Source organism: Podarcis raffonei, chromosome 12 (assembly GCF_027172205.1).
Source record: "Podarcis raffonei isolate rPodRaf1 chromosome 12, rPodRaf1.pri, whole genome shotgun sequence".
In the NCBI taxonomy this organism is placed as follows: domain Eukaryota; kingdom Metazoa; phylum Chordata; class Lepidosauria; order Squamata; family Lacertidae; genus Podarcis; species Podarcis raffonei.
This window is the reverse complement of record NC_070613.1, coordinates 10,929,621-10,950,947: the sequence shown is the minus strand read 5'-3', so window position 1 is coordinate 10,950,947 and position 21,327 is coordinate 10,929,621. Positions and strand designations below refer to the sequence as shown.

Sequence of the window (21,327 nt, the reverse complement as noted above, 5' to 3'; positions counted from 1 at the left end):
AGTGTTCCTGTAGAGGCCACCCATTGACTGAGACCTTTCCTCCATGGGTGCTGTCCGGATGTCGCCAGGGAGCAGGGCCAGGACTGGTGGGGGACAAAGGAATTGCCAGGGATGGCGGGGAATACAGTGGTGCCTCTGGTTACGAACTTAATTCGTTCCAGAGGTCCGTTCTTAACCTGAAACCGTTCTTAACCTGAGGTACCGCTTTAGCTAATGGGGCCTCCTGCTGCTGCCGCTACGCAATTTCTGTTCTCATCCCGAGGTAAAGTTCTTAACCCAAGGTAGTACTTCCTGGTTAGCAGAGTCTGTAACCCAAAGTGTTTGTAATCTGAGGTGTTTGTAACCTGAGGTACCACTGTACTGCATTTTATCTTCTCCATATTGCTATTGTTTTTTCATTTTGCTGCCGAATCATGACTGCTACGAGCTGGCCTATAAGAATAAAGGTAAAGGGACCCCTCACTGTTATGTCCAGTCGCAGACAACTCTGGGGTTGCAGCGCTCATCTCACTTTACAGGCCGAGGGAGCTGGCGTTTGTCCGCAGACAGCTTTCTGGGTCATGTGGCCAGCATGACTAAGCAGCTTCTGGCGAACCAGAGCAACGCACGGAAACGCCGTTTACCTTCCCACCGGAGCAGTACCTATTTATCTACTTGCACTTTGACGTGCTTTCGAACTGCTAGGTTGGCAGGAGCTGGGACCAAGCAACGGGAGCTCACCCCGTCGCAGGGTTTCGAACCGCCAACCTTCTGATCCGCAAGCCCTAGGCTCTGCGGTTTAGACCACAGCTCCACCCATGTCCCCTGGCCTATAAGAATAGCAGCAGTTAATTTAATAGTAGGTACATTATGATCAGCACATCTGTCTTTTGTATTATCCATGAACAACGGGGTTTTTGAATGTATATAAACAGGCTTCTGACTGAGACCGGAATAGACACATGGCTCTTCCCAAACTCCAGAGCTACAATCTGCCACCACTGCATGGATGTCTTGTCTGCTAACAAGATAACACATTTTATTCCAAACCTCCCACTTACCTTACGTGTTTGTAGACGCCACCCCCTCCCCCGGCTTTGGACAATTGAGTGCTTTTTCCAAAGTACGTTTCTCTTTAACGCATCTTTTCAAAGTTAATAGGGTAGGCTGGAGGGTTCTCGTAATCAAATCTGAATTGTCTGAAGCGTGCCTGGCTTGCAGCCTTTGAGCATCAGATGAAACTGTTGTCTGTGTTCTCCTGGGTTACCTTGTGTTCCCTGAGATCTCTCTGGTTGCTTTGCTCTGGGAATTGACAGCACACCCAGGCACTGGTCCCCATCTGTTGCGGCCGCATCGCTCGCTGGACCTGAAACATTTCAATTTTGCTTCCTTTTCCCTGGGAATATTTGTTCTTCTTAAGTGCATTTCTATGGATATTTCAACCCAAGGTGCAGGATTCTACAGAGCTGTAAGTAATGGATTTGCGTGAGTCATCTGTGTTTTTCCTGAGGCTGTAGAAGAAGCAGATAAACCGTGCCTGTTAAAGGGAAACTGTGTCTATCAGTGCAAGACCAAGGCTGGGAGAAAGGGGAGAGAAATTTGTTTAGCTGAATAGAAATAGTCCTTGTGTATTTTACTGAGTGGATGTGTTTTGCCTGTTCTGCCTGTATAAACTGACACGGTGACGCTTTCCCCCTGATTACAACAAAATGAAAGGTTGTAATGTTCTCCTTCCAGGGTGTTTTTCAACCACAACTTTTTTCTCCTTCGCAATTTGCGGAGAAAGATTAGATATTCCAGGGAGATATTCAGTGGAGTGCAAGGGGTGTGGGTGAGAATTTGCTGAATGTATGTTTAACCATCTGTTCTCTGTACCCTGCAGTATCTGTCTTCTGCTTGTCTGGTAGAAGCAATCTCAGCTTCCTAATACACACACACGAATGCATGCATGCATGTATCTTGGCTTATTAGTTGCAAACATTGCTGTTGATGGTGCTTAAAAATAATAATAATAATAATAATATATATATATTTCCAGTTTGAGATCTAACAAAAATGTTGGCTTTTATAAAGATTCACAGTTCGGGCAACTTTCAGTTTGTGTCAGGCCTTTAAACCACAGGCACGTAAATCTCAAAGCACTCAAATCTTGCGAACAGAAGCTTATGTTGCAGCAGCAAAGCCAAACACATTGCCCACGGTTTCAAAGAACTCATTGATACAATGTGTTCTGTGTGAAAATGGGCTTCCTTTGAGCTGCCCTGTACCTACAGCTAATCAGAAGGCATTGGACAAATCAAAGGTTTGATTTGTCCCCCCATGTATTACATAATCAGCTTGTCAAATTGTTTGCTGGAGGTGATTTCTTCCTTAAATTAAAGCATTTTAGCACAGTTTTTGTGCAGAAGCCACGGGCACTTGATGTGTGTTGCTTCCTTTTTGCCATGACTCAAGGCAATTGCTGAAGTTCTGGCAGGTGGGTGATGCCAGGTGGCCACCCTCTCTTCCCTTCCTTCCTCACCTGGCGGCTAAGATGGAAGCTATGCTTGCTGTCTGAAATGGTTGGCAGAGTCAGGGCAGCTGTGGAAGTTCAGGGGAGCAGTTGATCTCCCTGTGCCCCGCCATTAAAGGTAAAGGGACCCCTGACCATTAGGTCCAGTCACGGACGACTCTGGGGTTGTGGCACTCATCTCGCATTACTGGCCAAGGGAGACAGCGTACAGCTTCCGGGTCATGTGGCCAGCATGACTAAGCCGCTTCTGGCAAACCAGAGCAGCACACGGAAACGCCGTTTACCTTCCCACTTGCACTTTGACTTGCTTTCGAACTGCTAGGTTGGCAGGAGCAGGGACTGAGCAACGGGAGCTCACCGCATCGTGGGGATTCGAACCGCCGACCTTCTGATCGGCAAGCCCTAGGCTCTGTGGTTTAACCCACAGCGCCACCTGTGTCCCTTGCCCGGCCATTAGGCCCTGGCAAATAGGACCTGTGGACTGGACAAAGGTGGTTGGCAGAATCAAGGCAGCTGTTCTACCTCCGGCAGGTGGGCAAAGCAAGGCCCATCTTCACTTTGCCTTCAGCCTGTGGGTTGCTTCTACACTTAACGTCACTTCCAGATGACCCTGAGTGGTTTGCAGGGATGTTTGGTTACACCTGCTATTTTTTGAGCATTCTTTCTGATCTGATTTGATTGCAGGACGATTAGTCAGCATTGGTTATTTAATGATTATTCATTATGATTTGGTTTTTAGATGGCATTGCACCAGGCAAGTATTATCCTGCATTTTCTAGCACATTTCCCCATCTCTTTCCTTATTGCAAAAAATGTTTGATATTTGAGGGAAGTGAGTTTGTTGCGCGAGACCTCCAAATCCACTTTAAGGGTGCAATGTGAGTATGTGATTGAGTCCCACCCAAAAGCAGTGACGGTCTGGAAATGGCCCCAGTGCAAATAGGGCATTGTTATTTCTTCCGTTAGTAGGAAGAGGAATTAAAATGCAGGTTCCATGCAGCATTTGAGCTATTATTATTATTATTATTATTATTATTACGCATTAAATTTATGTACCCATCCATCCTTTATACACACCATCCTTCATCCATAGATCTCAAGGTGGTTCACAGCATACAAATACAAGACAAAAACACAAAATGCATAATAAAAACAAGAACAAGCACAAAACAAAGCAATAACCCCCTCTCCCACAAATTTAAAATGATATAGGATATTAGCCAAAAGACTGGCTGAAGCAGCATGTTGTTGTTGTTTAGTTGTTTAGTCGTGTCTGACTCTTCATGACCCCATGGACCAGAGCACGCCAGGCACTCCTGTCTTCCACTGTCTCCCGCACTTTGGTCAAACTCATGTCCGTAGCTTCGAGAACGCTGTCCAACCATCTCATTCGCTGTCATCCCCTTCTCCTTGTGCCCTCCATCTTTCCCAACATCAGGGTCTTTTCCAGGGAGTCTTCTCTTCTCATGAGGTGGCCAAAGTATTGGAGCCTCAGCTTCAGGATCGGTCCTTCCAGTGAGCACTCTGGACTGATTTCCTTAAGAATGGATAGGTTTGATCTTCTTGCAGTCCATGGGACTCTCAAGAGTCTCCTCCAGCACCATAATTCTAAAGCATCAATTCTTCGGTGATCAGCCTTCTTTATGGTCCAAGCAGCATACAGCTATAATATCTGTTAGTACCTTTCCCTGTGAGTGAGATCCTTCTGTAACGTCCACTCAGAAATAACTTGCATTCAGCCAAGATATTTTCTAACGCTAATTGAAAACCACTTTTCACCTGTTCTACCCCTGTGTATGACCTCCTGTTGATCTAAGTAGTGGGGAAAGTGAAGAACAGTCTCTGATTTGCCTTTTGAGTAGCCTTTCTCGAATGGACCAGTGTCAGTTTCTCTTCCTGTGGTGGTGGGAGAACGTTTTAGTTATCGATTTCCTCTCGTATTTCCTTTCTTGAAACAAACACTGAAATAATGTTAAAGGGGGGGGGTGCGAGGAAATTGTGTATGTTTTCTGGAGAAGATTTTAATTGGGTTTTGCCCGATACACATTCTGTGTTCCGCAAACAACAGCAAATAAAAACGACAACATCAATATTAGGCCTGGGGAATATATTGATATATCGCCAAGGACTGGTATGAGGAGCAGACCGCGATGTTGATTTCACTCAGTCAAAAGTTCCTTTCTCCAGTGGGCGCTGCTAGGAGAGGCGGTGGTTTCACTAGCGATATATCGCTGAGTGAAACCAACATCCCACTCTGCCCTCATACTACGCAGAGGGAGAAACAAGCTGTATTGGCGTTATATCACCAAACCGCAATGTTGGGCTGGCGATACACCATGATGCTGAAAAGCTGATGTCGTCCAGCCCTAATCAAAATGTTATAAACTATTGTGAAGTATGAAGCAGAGCTGGAGCAGAATAAAATTATGCTAAAATGGGAATAATATATAAGGGGGGGGGGTGACATTTCTATGGAGACAATGGAAAGTCTTTGCAACAAAGACCATAAATTCTCTCTGAGCATGGCAGAGAACTGTCATGTGGAAGAGTTATATACAAGATGGTTCATAACACCCATTGCAATAAAGAGAATAAATGAGAACTATTCAGATAATGTAGAAAATGTCAGAAACAAAACCAGGTATCTTCAATGTATTTGCTGAGAATGCCATAGCATAGCAAGAATATACTGGAGAATGATTAATAATATTATTGGAACAAAATATTAAAATATACAATTCTTCTATATCCTCATTTTTCTAATCACTTAAATTATATGAAGGGTTTTGGAAGACCTTCTCATACAGGGCTAGCATCTTAAATATTTACTGTGGTTAGAGTACTCCGTGTAAAATACTCGAGATTTCAAACACCTTCTGTGAAAGATTGGAACGTGCACTTATGTTAAAATTAACTCGTATTAAAATTAGTGAAATCTGGGGGCACATTTAGGGAAATTGGTAATTAAAATTGGTAATTAAAGCTCCCCCCCATGCAGGAATAGAAAATGATAGTCAAGCAGTTTTGAGAAGTAAATCCCAACACTATTCCCTCACCTTGGAGAATCCAGACCAGGCAAATCCAGCCCTCCAGATGTTTTGGGACTACAACTCCCCTCATCCCTGACCACTGGTCCTGTTCGCTAGGGATGATGGGAGTTGTAGTCCTAAAACATCTGGAGGGCCGAGTTCGCCTATGCCTGATCCAGAATGATAGGGTAGGCAGAATTTGCAAAGCAGAAGTCTCAGATTTAACGGCATACAAGCAATGTAAAAGCCTTAACAGGGTTTTTCCTGGCCCTGCTGAGCAGTCTGGCGCTGCAGTTGTGTTTTACCACACACAAAACAATAATAAATAAGGTTGTTTGTGGTGGTGGAATGGTAGGATATCGTATAAAACACTGGAATGTCGTAGGCTTAACAACAATGTTGTGTTATAACCTTGGGGCGGTGGGGAGGGGTGGGAGAAAATGGTACATTTTGTCTCACGTCCTGTGTGGAGTCAAAAAGGGACTTGCTTTTCCCTGGTGTTCTTCATTGCTTTGGTCTGTTGACTTTGAAGGCCAGCGTGCCATTTCAAAGCAACATGTGGAGCTAAGCAGCTTTTAAAATTTTCTGCTATTCTGCCAGATATCATCAAGAGGAGCATGCAGGACATTCCCAGGTGATCTTCCATTTATATATTGGCCAGGCTCAGACCTGCTTAACTTCTGAAATTGAGCCACATCAGGCCCTTTCAGCACATTGTATGTTCATTTGTGTTTGGTCAGAGCCCTTTATAATAGAGTGATGCCTTGATTTAAGAACAGCTTAGTTTATGAACAACTTGGATTAAGAACACTGCAAACCCGGAAGTAGGTGTTTTGGTATGTGAACTTTGCCTTGGAATAAGAACACGTTTTGCTTCCTGTTGAGTGTGTTCCGTTTGTAAATTGAGTTCCCCGCTGCTATGAGAAAGCACGCCTTGGTTTAAGAATGTTTTGGTTTAAGAACGGACTTCCGGAACGGATTAAGTTCGTAAACCAAGGTACCACTGTATGTTTAAAAATACCTAAGAGGATCCTGTTGCTCTCATGTCCTGCCCGTAGGCTTCCCATGTGAATCTGGATGGCCACTGTAAGAACAAGATGCTGACCTGATCCTGCAGGACTCCTCTTAAGAATGCCAAGGCACACAGTAAAACGGAACAGCTGACTTCGTTGCTTATACTCTTGTTTGCCGTTTCTCATCTTCAAGGATTTGCATCTGACCTTTAGCAAAGCATGCCTGTCAAAGAGTAGGTCCCCTGCAAGGAGCTCAGCCTTGCAAGACTGGAAGAGTGTAGCCTTGTGTATGTTTACTCGGAGTAAGTCCTGTTGAGTTTATGGGCCTAGTCCTAGGAAGTGGGCATTAGGCCACAGACCTATGTAAATTCAGCGGGAATTGCCCACAATATTTTTATTAATTTTAACATATAAAGTATAATACATACCACATACCACAAAACTTCACATCTTATACAGTTTTTGGACTTCCATCAGCACCTCTGATGATCCACCATTCTTATCACTTCTTCTGCATTTCTTAAATTCATATTGCCTTTAATTGTCTTAACTAGCCATCCTCCCCTTTATCCATTTTTGCAATAATTCAAATAATTCACCTCACAAAACTTCTTGCAAACATACAAACCTAATCTGATCATCACAATTACCTTTCACATAGTCCGTAAATTTACTTCAGTCTTTTGTGAATCTCAGGTCCCGCAGATTTCGAATTCTTCCTGTTAATTTATCTAATTCTGCATAGTCCATCAATTTCATCCTCCATTCTTCTTTGGTCAGTAGTTCTTCTTGCTTCCATTTTTGACCACAAGATAAAATTTTGAAAGTGGTTTGCATAAAGGTAATAAAAATACATTTAATAAAATCCCTGAATGGAAGCAAGATACAGTCATACCTTGGGTTACGAACGCTGCGGGTTGCAGACCGCGCGGAACCCAAAAGTACCAGAACGGGTTACTTCTGGGTTTTGGCGCTCGCGCATGCGCAGAAGCACAAAATGACATCACATTCATGCGCAGAAGCGCCGAATTGCATCACACACGTGTGCAGACACGGCACTTCAGGCTGAGAACGCTGTGGGTTGCGAACGTGCCACCCGCACAGATCACATTCACAACCCGAGGTATGATTGTAAAAAACAACAAAATTATCAGAGATAAAACTGAGCAGGATTAGAAGGGTGCTGGAATATGCAGCTGTCCCTTGCGGGGATCAAACCTGCAACCTTGGCCTTATCAGCCCCACACTCTAACCAACTGAGCTATCCTAGCATGCTTATCCTAGAATGTCCGCCTGTACTTTGTATTGTGTAATTAGAGGTGGTATGTGTACAGTAGTGTTGTTTCCATAATCTATTAAGTAGGTCCATGTTCCAATAAATTGTTCCCAGTCATTTGTTCCTTGGGGAGCTAGATTAGATTAGAAAGACATTCCGGAAGGGGAGGTTGTTTGCTTTGAAATCTAAACTAACCCTCACCCTCAGATGCTGGAGCCAAGCCGGGAGAGTGGACTTGGCTTCCTCCATCTTGTTCCACTTGCAGTTTTACCAGGAGCATCTGGTTGGAAACAGGCTGTTAGTAGCGGAGAAACCTTAATCTGTTCCAGCACAGGCAGTCATTATAATTTTAGAATAAAACAGGCTGTTAACTGTGAGAGGAGGGGGCACCAAAGGCCTAGATTTGAAGTTCCATTGTTTGAGGCAAGAGTATTGGCAATGCCCATAGATTTTGTTTGTAGACCATCAAAGGGTTTGGGCTTCTGGTTTGGGCTGAAAATGAAAAAAATGCAATGCAAGTTGTGACCTGCCATGTTCTGCCTGCTGTTCTCCAGAGACTTACTCTTGACACATACTTGATTTTTTAAAAAAAATAATAATGCAAGGAATAATCTCTCAAATTTACTTCCGCCAACTCCCGAACATCTCATTTTAGCTGCATTACATGAAAGATGTTTTGATAAGAACATGTTGTGTCTCCAGAACAGTCTGGTACAAAAAAAATGTATTCACAGTTTTGTCTTTTTAAATTCAGTTTCATCTGCCTCCATCTTAACAAAGCTTGACACTAATCATGGACAGACTCTAGAATTGAAGCAGCGTAGCATTCCCCCCCCCCCCCAACATGCTGAGATGCACAAAGAATATAGATCTGGAAATATGAGAGCTCTTCGTGGACTCGTGAGTTTTCCCACCATAATTGTGGGTGGAGAAAAGGGATGAGTACAGGTGCGAAGGACGACACATCAATTCACCAAATTTCTCCAAGGGGAATGGAAATTCTCTAATTGTTTCCTGGGGTGGGGTTCACCATTAACTGTGAGAACAGCACAGCTATTTTTCGTTTTCCTAAGTTTGGAGTTTTTGTTGTTACTGCTGCCCCTGCCACGGCAAGTGGCAGCAACATCAACTCTGGCCACCATTTTGTATCTCCCACCTTGCCCCAGATCTACCATCTTTCCACAGCATTGGAGGGAAAGTGGGGGATGGCAGCCATCTCACACACACTGAAAAAAGGATGGAGAATATCCTGGGGAAATTTTGCAAAGTGGAAGGGTGAAAAAAAGAAAAATCTCAGACATTTTCTCAGAAAAATTGACCCTATTGGGTCTACATAGACTTTCTGTTTCTCTTTTAAATTCCTAAGTCTTCAATTTCTTTTATTTACCATTTATTTTACTTTATTTTATCCATATTAGTATTTGTTGTATTTAATGGAGTATGCTGGTTTTTTACCGTATAGTAAATTACATCACATTAGTTGTCGTGAGAATGGGTAGAAGTCATCACTGTGGCTGAACATCCATCAAGTACCTGTGTTTCTCTCGCTCACCCCACTTGCTTATCTGCCAAAAATGTGGACAGTTCACATTTTGACTATAGTGCATGTTATGTACTAAGTTGAATAGGATTCAGAATGCAGAAGTCTGATTGGTCCTAGAACAATAGGATCCAGAATGCAGCAGTCTGATTGGTCCACATGAGCCACCCAATCCAGCTCCAGGTGGAAGTGAATCCGCAACCTGATTGGCTTACAGGTGAATCCCGGAATTGGCCAATCACGTGGGGCCCATTGTGTAAATAATGTATATAAAGCAGACATTTTGGGGGAACTTCCATTCTTCCCCACCACTATGAGCTGAATAAAGAGCATGAAATCCACTCTCAACTCCGAGTACGTTATATTTCAGTGCAGTTGTCTCTTATGCTTCGTATCGTACTAGGAACACACCGAAGGTTTTGAGTGCATGGTAAATGTTGTTCTCCTGAATAACCTTGAGCAGAGACGACTCTTCCACCAACCTGAGCTGCCAATCTCTGTGAAACAATGGAAATGACAATGGCTTCCCTGTATGCAGAGTTGTTGTGAAGATGAACCAGATCAAGGATTCGAAAGATGTTTGCGAATCAAAAGCACTGTGTAAACAATTGATAATAACGGTAATCTTCAGGCTTTAATATCCTTGCGTGCCAGCTGATCTCTTTGCTCATGAGAATTACTCATGGCTATTAACCAAAAAGAATGCACAGAGCAAGCAGGAAGAACAGCTGTTTTCCTAAACTGCTGAGAGGTGGAACCGTGGCCTTCGCTCTGCTTGCGTTTTTGAGATTTTGTACGTTTTTACGTGATTCGAACAACGGCATAGAACAAAATTTAAAGGCAGAACTGATCGCTGCTGTGGCGCCACGTTTATGCGGTGCTTTCAACTTCCTGGTCCAGAGCAGGCTACTGTCAGGGGCCAGGAGTCTTCTTCAGGTAATGGAAGACTCCAAAACAGAAAGGGAAGGGCACGTGTCACACCCTGGAAGCCTTGCCACTCTGTGACGCATGTGTCCCCCTGGCCAGAGGATGTGGCACTGCCATTTTCAGACTCTGGAAGCTTCATGGAGGACAAGGGTGCAGGGAGAAACTCCTGCACTGCATCCTAGTAGGAGACCAATGGAGAGGGCTGTGCCTCTTTAAGTGAAAGAGTGTCTTCTGGTTTGGGCAGAACTCACAATTTGGAAGCAGCTGTGCACACAGGGCTACATAGGGCTGGAGCTCAGTTTGTTCCCTGCAGGGGCAACGTAGAGGTTTAGGGTTCCTGGAAGATAGCCTGAAGGCCTGCATTCAGTCTGACTCTTTCTCTACCTAGTCTTGCTTCTGTCTGCCTGGTACCCAGCCTGTGTTCTGCCTTGCCTGAGCACAGAGCATGACAGTTGCAAGATGCTCTGTGCCTAGCATGACTCGCTAGAGCTAAATCTTATGGTCTGTGGTTTTCTAGAAGGCAGAACAGTTTAGTTCAAGTTGCTAACATGGCACAGGGATGCAAAGATGGGTTTTGTCTACTTTCTTTGCATGCTAGACACTTCACCGATTGAATGAGTACAGGGTTTTGTTTTGTTTTACAAGGCCCATTATAATATAATTTTCAGCACGTATACAGTCATACCTCGTGTTGCGTTTGCTTCATGATATGTTTTTTCAGGTTGCGTCCCGCAGCAACCTGGAAGTACCGGAAAGGGTTACTTCTGGGTTTCGCCGCATGCGCAGACGCGCAAAAGATGTCACACGCATGCGCAGATGCAGTGAATCGCAACACGTGCAGAAGCGGGTTGCGTTCTGCTCATGTTGCGAACAGGATTCTGGAACGGATCCTGTTCGCAGCCAGAGGTACCACTGTACAAAGTTTAAATACAAAGTTAATATACCTAAAGAAAAAAAACAAGGACAAAAAACTATTCCAAAATCATATATGTACCAACACTTTGGACTTCCTGTCTATCCCGTTGTATATTCCTTTTTTACAAATGAATGTACTCTAATCATTGTATATTGCTTTACATTTTATCTAATACATTCCTATATCAATATGTACCCTTGGTCTTATTTCTCAACTCAGTCTCTCTCCAATGTCAATTGAATGCTAGCATTCAGTGATTTTCAGTGATATTAAAATACAAACATAACAACGGGGCGTGGGCTGCAGCCATCTTGCTGAATCATAGACTAGTTGGAAGGGGGCCTGACCCCTGCAATGCAGGAAAATTTTGCTCAGCGTGGGGCTCGAACACACAACCTTGAGATTAAGAGTCTGGACCCTGCCTGGATGAGAGACGTGATGGGGTCGCCATGCATTCAGCCGTGAGTTCCATGGGAGAAAGGTGGGATTTAAATCCAATAAATGATGAATAATACATTCAGGGGGCAGTCATCAGGTCTGCAATGCCGTAGCTCCCAGGTCATTCACTGATCTGAACACAGGAATGTACAATGCAAGCCTAAGCATGTCTACTCAGAAGTAAGTCCCACTGTGTTCAACGCAGCATAATCCCAGGAAAGTGGAAGCAAGCGGATTGTGCTTTTAAGCAGAAGTTTCATAACTGTGCGGGCCCCACATTGCGCAGGGAACACAAAAAGATCCAGGCATCTTTTGTCATTATCTCCTGTTGAAAAGCAGTACAAAAAATCCTGTTCTATTTATCCTGTAGGTGTCCATCTGCTGTTTGTGAGGAATGTTCTATCCGTAACAGGAGGACTTCATAATTCTGAGCACAAAAGAACTACAAAAAGCAGAGAACCTCAAGTCCCACTAGTCGCAAATAGAATTACATTATACAACGTAAAGATTTAGAAATGTGGCAGCTTTATAAATCCTTTTAATGTAGACCTTGGGGCCAGTTTCTTTCCAGAAATGAAAGCAAAGTATAAATAAGAGGCAGCTGGTAAATAGCATAGACAAATCCATACAATTTTTATGTGCAGCCTACTTGCACAAACAATAACTTTCTCGACGAAAGTGGCTGGGGCAGCCCAGTCAGGTGGGCAGGGTATAAGTAAATTATTATAATTATTATTCACAAAAACCAAATCAGCAGATTTTTTTTTAAAAAAAATCAAGTTCTCGGGTTTCTTTTTGCTTGATTTGATTTGGTACTACTCCCATCCATTCTCCTGTTGTATCTCTTCCTCTGTTTGCCTCCTGAATGATCAGAGATCGATGAAGGCTGCATTGCTTACCGGGTTGTGTGAATGTACCGTGCTGCATCTGTTACCACCCACTCTTTTGGAGTCACGTTGAAAGCCAGCCACCCCAGTTCTGGCACCTGACAGTTTAGCTTGTCACTCTTTCAAGAGAAAACACACACACACACACATCCTTGGTGAAGTGCGCAGAACGTCAAAGCCAAGAGCATGAACCAATGTTTGAGCCTTGAATTAAATCATCGCTATAAACCAGAAGAAACAAATGGGTTTTCACAAACTCTGATCCTGCATTTTAACAGCAGGATGTAGGGATTCCTCTCTGCGTGACCCGCAGATACTTGTCTGTGGCCTTCACTATGTGTTATTCAGATATGGTGGGCCAAGCTTATATATCAAGTAGCTTCTGCTCATACTCAGTTTTGAGGGGAGCTCTACTGTTTGGTGTCTAAGGAGCTGTGCGCAGGGGAGACTATAGGTTGGTAGGGACCCACATCGCCAAGTTTCACTCTCTTTGTACGAGGCAATCTCTGGAACCTCATGGCTCTTGAAGCTTCAGCTTTGAAATCTGCTATGAGAGTGAGAGCTGGACCATAAAGAAGGCTGATCGCCAAAGAATTGATGCTTTTGAATTATGGTGCTGGAGGAGACTCTTGAGAGTCCCATGGACTGCAAGAAGATCAAACCTCTCCATTCTGAAGGAAATCAGCCCTGAGTGCTCACTGGAAGGACAGATCGTGAAGCTGAGGCTCCAATACTTTGGCCACCTCATGAGAAGAGAAGACTCCCTGGAAAAGACCCTGATGTTGGGAAAGATGGAGGGCACAAGAAGAAGGGGACGACAGAGGACAAGATGGTTGGACAGTCTTCTCAAAGCTACCAGCATGAGTTTGACCAAACTGCGGGAGGCAGTGGAAGACAGGAGTGCCTGGCATGCTCTGGTCCATGGGGTCATGAAGAGTCGGACATGACTAAACGACTAAACAACAACAACATGAGAGAGCAGGAGAGTTGGGACTGTCATGGGTGGCTGACCTCCTTCCCCGGTGCACCAAGCCACAACTTTGCCTGTGGATCCTTCCCAAGGCAAAACAGTTTTCATAGGACATTTGTAGGTTTCATAGGACATTTGTGTTTGGAATTGATGCTTCCCTTTTTTGGAAATGTTGGAAAATATGCCCTTTTCTGGGTACCTCTGGTGCTTTCCAGATCTGGGGCTTAAGATGTAAAAGGCCACTGGATCACCTAATTTAGGTTTGCCTGAGATGCCAAGAATTTGAGATTAGCATTACTGATTTATTCTTTTAAAACCATCCACATTCAGGTCCTTAAGCAAAAATAATCACTTGAAAGAAATCTGACTTGAATCCCTCTGATGCCCTCACTTGCCTGAATTGTGCGCTCTCTCTCTTTCTGCATCTCATGCGGCTCCAATTCCCCAGTGAGAGCCTGTGTGGTGTAGTGGTTAAGAGCAGTAGTCTCGTAATCTGGGGAACCAGGTTCGCTTCCCCGCTCCTCCACATGCAGCTGCTGGGTGACCTTGGGCTAGTCACACTTCTCTGAAGTCTCTCAGCCTTACTCACCTCACAGAGTGTTTGTTGTGGGGGAGGAAGGGAAAGGAGAATGTTAGCCGCTTTGAGACTCCTTCAGGTAGTGATAAAGCGGGATATCAAATCAAACTCTTCTTCTTCTTCTTCCCCGCCAGTGACCATTATTTGTCCCGAACTGAAGAGGTTGCAGGTTGGGAAGTGTTCTTCAATAGGGGCCATCACTCACTGGCAGAGCACATGTGAGTTATTGAGCACAGTGGGCTATTGAGAAGCAGATTAATCCAACAGAGAATGTGACATTTAACAGGAAAAGGTTGCAGAGTAGAGGATAGAGCGTTGTACTTTGACTGGGCACAAATCCTCTCGTGCACCTGAGAAAGGATTTGAACCCAGCCCTAGGAGGCGATTTGAACCTAGGGTTCATGCAGCGCTCTCTCCTCTTCGTCTGTGCTCATTCTCAGCACATGTTTGCTAAATAGCAACATACTAAAACAGCACAAAAGTCCATCCGACTGAGCAAGCAGCAGAGGCAAGGATGCAATTACAGTTTATTTTCCTTAATTAAAGATGACTTGGGCATATTTGTTTCATAAGTGTAATTTTCTTCGCATCACTCAAAGCTGTCTGATCACCAGCTCAAATACTACCACCGCTACCCCGGCTTTTGTTAATTATTGCTAATTAATTTAACGAGAACATAGCTCCTGCTAATGGAAAGATATTGAATGGTGGCACAAAGGGATCATCTCCTTTGAATTTAATTTGAAGTGTTGCACCAATTGCAATCTTCCGTTCTGAAAATCTTCTGCTTCCTGCAAGGTCTGAAGATTGCGAGTGGTGATATTATGTGTAACAAATGTTTGTGTTTTATTGAGTTACCCTTGGGAATATAATACTGGGGTATGCAGAGAGAGGCTGCTAGGGAAATCAGGGTCCTGCCCTCATTCTGCATTTGAGAGCATTCTAATCCAGAACCTTCTAGAAAGAGAATGAGCTGGAATTAACAGGGCTACTTTTAACTGACTCAGAAGATGGGCAGAACATGTATCATGTGTGAGAGAGCAGAAGTAGATTTAGATCTCCTGTTCTCCCTTTTCTGGAAAAGAGAGAGTTGTGTAGAGTGGAGAAGGGCCATAGAGAACCTTTTGTCTGCTTTAGGGACTAAAAGGAACCAAAATAGTGAAGAGCGTTGAAGGATTCAGTCTCACAACTGTGAAGGAAAAGTTGACCCCAGGTAAATTTTAATCACCTTCCTGAATGCAATATGGACCTGCCCATCGTGAAATACATGCTTTGAACAACATCTCTCATTCCAGCCAGCCAGCATGACCAATGGTCAGGGATCAATGGAGTTTTAGTTCAAAACATCAGGAGGCCATCGGGTTGGGGAAAGTGTTGAAGCCTCTAGGATAGCCATGTTACCTGTTTTCTGATTTTACTTCAGACCTTTGTGAGACTTATGAGGAATGGTTGAAGGAGCTGGGTACATTTAGCCTAGAAAAGAGGAGACTGAGAGGAGATATAATTGTTGTTGTTGTTGTTTAGTCGTTTAGTTGTGTCCGACTCTTTGTGACCCCAAGGACCAGAGCACGCCAGGCACTCCTGTCTTCCACTGCCTCCCACAGCTTGGTCAAACTCATGCTGGCAGCTTCGAGAACACTGTCCAACCATCTCGTCCTCTGTCGTCCCCTTCTCCTTGTGCCCTCCATCTTTCCCAACATCAGGGTCTTTTCCAGGGAGTCTTCTCTTCTCACGAGGTAGCCAAAGTATTGGAGCCTCAGCTTCAGGATCTGTCCTTCCAGTGAGCACTCAGGGCTGATTTCCTTCAGAATGGATATAATAGAGATATAATAGCCATCTTCAAATATCTCAAGGGCTGTCACAAGGAAGATGGAGCAAGCTTTCCCCCTGTTTTGGAGGGTAGAATTCAAACCAGTGACTTCAGGTTACAAGGAAGGAAATTCTGGCTAAAACTTCAGGAAGAAGTTTCTGAAAGTAAGAGCTGATTGACAGTGGAACTGACTCCCTCTGGAGACAGTGGACTCTCCTTCCTTGGTTTTTAATGCCATGAATGCTATAGTTGAGATTCCTGCATTGCAGGGGGTTGGACTAGAGTCCCTTCCACCACTACAATTCAGTGATTTTATGATTCTGTCTTATGAAGTATTTTCAGAAGGATTTCTGTTTTCACAAACAATCGGCAAGCCACTATGGTGTAGTGGTTAGAGCGTTGGACTAAGACCTAGGAGACCAGGGTTTGAATCCTCACTTGGCTATGAAGCTCACAGGATGATGTCACTTGCTCTTGGCCTGGCCTACCTCACATGCTTGTTGTGGGGATGAAATTTGGAGGGGGGAAACAATATACAGTGGTACCTCAGGTTACTGATGTTGAAGTGATCATTCTTGACCAGAAGACCTTCAGAGGGAGACTTTAGCATGAAACTGCTGAATTATAAGATAAAGTTCACAAATGCCAGGTGGTTTGTGTTACTATCACCAGTGGTTTTTTGAATCATTACTGTAATTATATTACAGTGGTACCTCAGGTTAAGTACTTAATTCGTTCCGGAGGTCCGTTCTTAACCTGAAACTGTTCTTAACCTGAAGCACCACTTTAGCTAATAGGGCCTGCTGCCGCCGCGCCGCCAGAGCACAATTTCTGTTCTTATCATGAAGCAAAGTTCTTAACCCGAGGTAATATTTCTGGGTTGGCGGAGTCTGTAACCTGAAGCGTATGTAACCTGAGGTACCACTGAAATCCACCTTGAGCTCCATGGAAGAAAGGCAATAAATAGTGCAATAAATAAAATAAAGGAGTATAGAATTCTCCCCTCTCCATTTCCCTGTGTTCCTGTTGGTTCTTTAAGTTGGCAATCTGATTAATGTCCCTTAACACATTGCACAGGCAAATCCCCTGTTTAATACAGTGGAAGGAACGTCTCCCTATCTTGGCTTCGTGACAAGACTTCCTCCCCGACACCTGCAATTGCAAACACATACTTGTCATATTCACACATCTTAGGTTTACTGTTGAGACAATAGGTTTTCATCTAAAAATGCTATTAGCATCTAATTTCCTCGGAGATACTATGTGACAGCTGATTCACCCACTATATATTTTGGAAAATAGTTTATGTCTGTCCGTCTGTTAATGGATCATAGTTAATCCATTTTATGATCTAGTTGTTTTAGTTTTGTTTGATGTGTTGGGTATTTTATATAGAAAAGTGTGATAAAAACAGATAAATAGATAAATAAGTAAAAAAGGGTAAAGGTAAAGGACCCCTGGATGGTTAAGTCCAGTCAAAGGCAGCTATGGGGTTGCGGTGCTCATCTCACTTCAGGCCGAGGGAGCCGGCGTTTGTCCGCAGACAGCTTTCCGGGTCATGTGGCCAGCATGACTAAACTGCTTCTGGCACAATGGAACACACCGTGACGGAAACCAGAGCACACGGAAACGCCATTTACCATCCCGCCGCAGCGGTATCCAGTGCTTTTTCTTCTGGGGGCACGCAGGGGTATGCATACCCCTAAACATTTTGTGAATCTTTGTACTTTTGTCCATTTACTGTATTTATTTTCCCCAATTTGAACTATAAACTGGTGATTTTCTTGAGTCAAAATGAGAGTACCCCTAAACATTTTTTTAGAAAAAAAGCACTGTTGGTGCTTTTTTATTTTATCTACTTGCACTGGTATGCTTTTGAACTGCTAGGTTGGCAGGAACTGGGACAGAGCAACGGGAGCTCATCCAGGTCACGTGGATTCAAACCCCCGACTTTCCAGTCGGCAAGCCCAAGAGGCTCAGTGGTTTAAACCACAGCGCCACCTGCTCCCCATTATATATATGTAACACATTACATACAAAGGCCCACCTCCGAGGGCCTTCTGGCAGTTCCCTCTCTGCAAGAAGTGACGTTACAAGGAACCAGGCAGAAGGCCTTCTTGGTAGTGGCGCCCACCCTATGGAACGCCCTCCCATCAGATGTCAAGGAGATCAACAACTTTCTGATTTTTAGAAGACATCTGAAGATAGCACTGTGTGGGGAAGTTTAAAATGTTGGATGTCTTACTGTGTTTTGATTTGTTGGAAGTTGCCTAGAGCGCCTGGGGCAACCCAGTCAGATCATCATCACCATTTTATTGTATGCCGCCTTTCCATAGTTGAAACTATGCTCCAGGCGGCTTACAACATGACAAGATTTACATAATTTCAAGCATGACAGAAGTCATAAACTATAAATAAAACAAAAAGTACACAACCAAATGGAAACAATTTCCACGTAAATCATAAGATCTAAAACTAAAGATACAACAATAATGTCAGTAACAGCAACAAGCTCTTTCAACCGCCTGTAAACAATACTCCAGCCCAAGAATCCGTTCAACAGCCTCAGCTTTTGTAGTTGGAGTCAGTCAGCACTCCACTCTCCCAGGCCAGATGGGAAAAGGCCAACAAGGCAAGGTGCAGTTCTTCCAGGGCTCACAGCCAAGATGGTCTCATTTAAAACAATATGGATAGAAATTAAAAACAATTTAAAAGAGGAGCCCTCTCTGCTGAGCAGTAGCTGCAGTCCTTGTGAATCCTGCCAGGCCATGCCCCAAGCTAGGTGGAGAGAGACAAGGGCAGGCAGATGAGCAGCATATATATTACATTATTATTATTATTATTATTATTATTATTATTATTATTATTTAAGCACCAACATCTGTCATCATTTTTTCAATGAAAAGCTGCATCCTGGGGGGACACTTTTGAGCAGAGGACCGCCGTTGCACTCAGGTCCTGCATGGCTACAGTGAAAACAAAATGCTGGAATAAATGGGCCTTTGGGCCTAATTCAACTGGGCGGTTCCTATGTTCCACATGAGGCATAGTTCTTCACAAAATTGTTTCCAGCAGTGCTGAAATCAGATCCACTGTGTTCAGTGGGTCTTACTCTCAACCACAGAAGTAAGAAGGCATCGTTTTTCTGTTCTGCCCATGAAGCACTGTTTCCCTTCTGCTGCAGTTCGCCTTTCACACAGTGTTTTTTGTCCTGCTGTTTGCTGTGGCAAAACTGCATAGCTTATGTAATGTACGTAATTCAGTACATAAGTTGCGTTGCCATTACAATATTCCACCCTGTTCATTTCAGTGCAATGCGAGTTGGTGGGGAATTGACACGTGATCCATTATGTACCGTTTACAGACTGAAAGCAACAGCTGCAGCAAATACTGATTGTATTGGCTGGATTGAGTTCTGTTGGAGGAGTGGGATGAATAAAATGAACGTTGGCAATTTCCGCTCACATTTCTATTTTCAGTGGAATTCTCTGACATCCCTCCTCTCAGGTAAGTAGGAAGAGAATAGCAGGCCAAATGCCTCTTTGGGAAGGCAAACATTACCTGAGACTGTACAGTGGAAGGGTGAAACTGCTCAAAGAAGTGAATAAATAGCCAGCAAATAAGTTAAGTGACCCCCACACCACTACACCACTCAGCATTAACCATCCCAGAACTGCTTTTCATTTTATAAAATGACTTCTGAAGCTTCCTTTTACATACGACGTATTGCATTTCTATTCTAGTCTGTGTGCCCTTTAGAAACTTTAATTGAAAGACTATAATTTTCCTTTTTCCTTTTCTCCTAGGATCTCAGCTCATTTGCCATGCCATTCTTGGATGGAGACGTGGACAGTGCAGAGAAGCATGCTTCACGGAAGGTAGGACTTTCTGAGTCTTCTTTCTATCTCTTGCTAGTGAAAACTGGTGGTGCTTCCATCAATCTTCCCAGAATTCAGAGACCTGTTTCACTGAGTTCACGTCGGCCATGTTGATTTGTCCAGAAATGGCTGATTCAGCTGAGTATTTTTAAGTGGAAGTTGCTGCAAGGTCCCTTTGTCCCCTCCGTGTTGATGATGTGGTCAAGTAGTCTTGGGAGAAGGCCTCTTCTATGGCACCCTTGGGACACGGGTGGCGCTGTGGGTTAAACCTAGGACTTGCCGATCAGAAGGTTGGCAGTTCAAATCCCCGCGACGGGGTGAGCTCCCGTTGCTCGGTCCCAGCTCCTGCCAACCTAGCAGTTCTAAAGCACTTCAAAGTGCAAGTAAATAAATAGGTACCACTCTAGAGGGAAGGTAAATGGTGTTTCCGTGTGCTGCTCTGGTTCACCAGAAGCAGCTTAGTCCTGCTGGCCACATGACCCGGAAGCTGTACGCCGGCTCCCTCGGCCAATAAAACGAGATGAGCGCCGCAACCCCAGAGTCGGCCACAACTGGACCTAATGATCAGGGGTCCCGTTACCTTTACCTTTATGGCACCCTTATCCTGACCTGTGGATCTGGTTCCATGGGAGGCGCTTGCACAGGACCAGCTTGCTGTGTGAGGAAAATGGAGGCGTGGCCTTGCTATAACTTTTTCACCTTGGACGTGTGAACAGATCCTTTAGCAAGCTAAAATCCCTCCAGGAGAGGCAAAAGCCCACTCAAAGTGGTTTAGAAGGTAAAAAATGCAACTGCCAGGCAGCCCAAAACAAATAGCTCAAACACAGACAGTGCAGTGCATTCAGATGCAATGCTAAACCATGGGGATATGATCTCCTTCTCTCTGCACACTGCCAATTCAGTACTGAATTGTTGCCAAATATTATTTTTGTGTCTGAATGGGGCAAACCATGGTTTGCACAATTCATTGTTTTCCAGCGAATCAGGAGCAATCTATTATTTCCTCTTTTGCCTCCCCTTGTGCAGAAAGGACAGGGAAAGAGCTTTGTTGTTAAAGTCTGCTACTCTTGCGATATTTTACCTCTTGGGACAGCTTCAAGAAAAATGCCAGGAACGCGTCTTTCTGGCTGTTAACGTTTCACAAAACCCTTTGCCTTAGTAAGCAGAGATCCATTTTAAATTCTGCGGAGCTGACTCACACCTTTCACAATGAAGCATTAAGCACGACACACTTTAGGAGTGTAGAATCTGATTGCCTGAGAAGAAAAAAATGGTTCTTAAGTGAAGCTACCTTACAGCACTTTAAATGTTTTGGGGTCGCCGCCACTACCATCAGCGATGAGGAATTATCGCTTCTCGTCTGCAGATGAAAATATAATTTTCTGCAAAAGATTGGAAAGTGTGTGATTCAATCTTGCACATGCAGTTTTATTGTGCTTCACAGATACTGCTCCTTATGAGGACATGGGTACAGCTGCAGGCAGCCCAGCTGCTTCCAGGGGGAGGAAGAGCCACACTTCTGGCTGCAAGAGTCAAGCTGGCTAGGGGGCCTGGCTTAATAGACTACAACAGGGG

At 44.2% G+C, this 21,327-nt stretch overlaps 1 protein-coding gene across 3 annotated transcripts in view; it reads left to right on the top strand.

Annotated features, from left to right (window-relative positions):
• PRKAG2 (protein kinase AMP-activated non-catalytic subunit gamma 2) overlaps positions 1-21,327 on the top strand; it is a 202,118-nt gene that overhangs the window by 47,536 nt on the left and 133,255 nt on the right. For 2 of the 3 annotated variants that reach the window (XR_008327131.1, XM_053359547.1), the window contains exon 2: positions 19,681-19,752. Coding sequence is in view for 2 of the 3 variants with exons in the window: in XM_053359547.1 (XP_053215522.1) it covers positions 19,681-19,752 (72 nt within the window). In the remaining variant the exon portion in view is untranslated. Of the gene's footprint in view, positions 1-1,156; positions 1,448-19,680; positions 19,753-21,327 lie in introns of those variants that run through there. The other variant, XM_053359548.1, reaches the window with a different exon arrangement.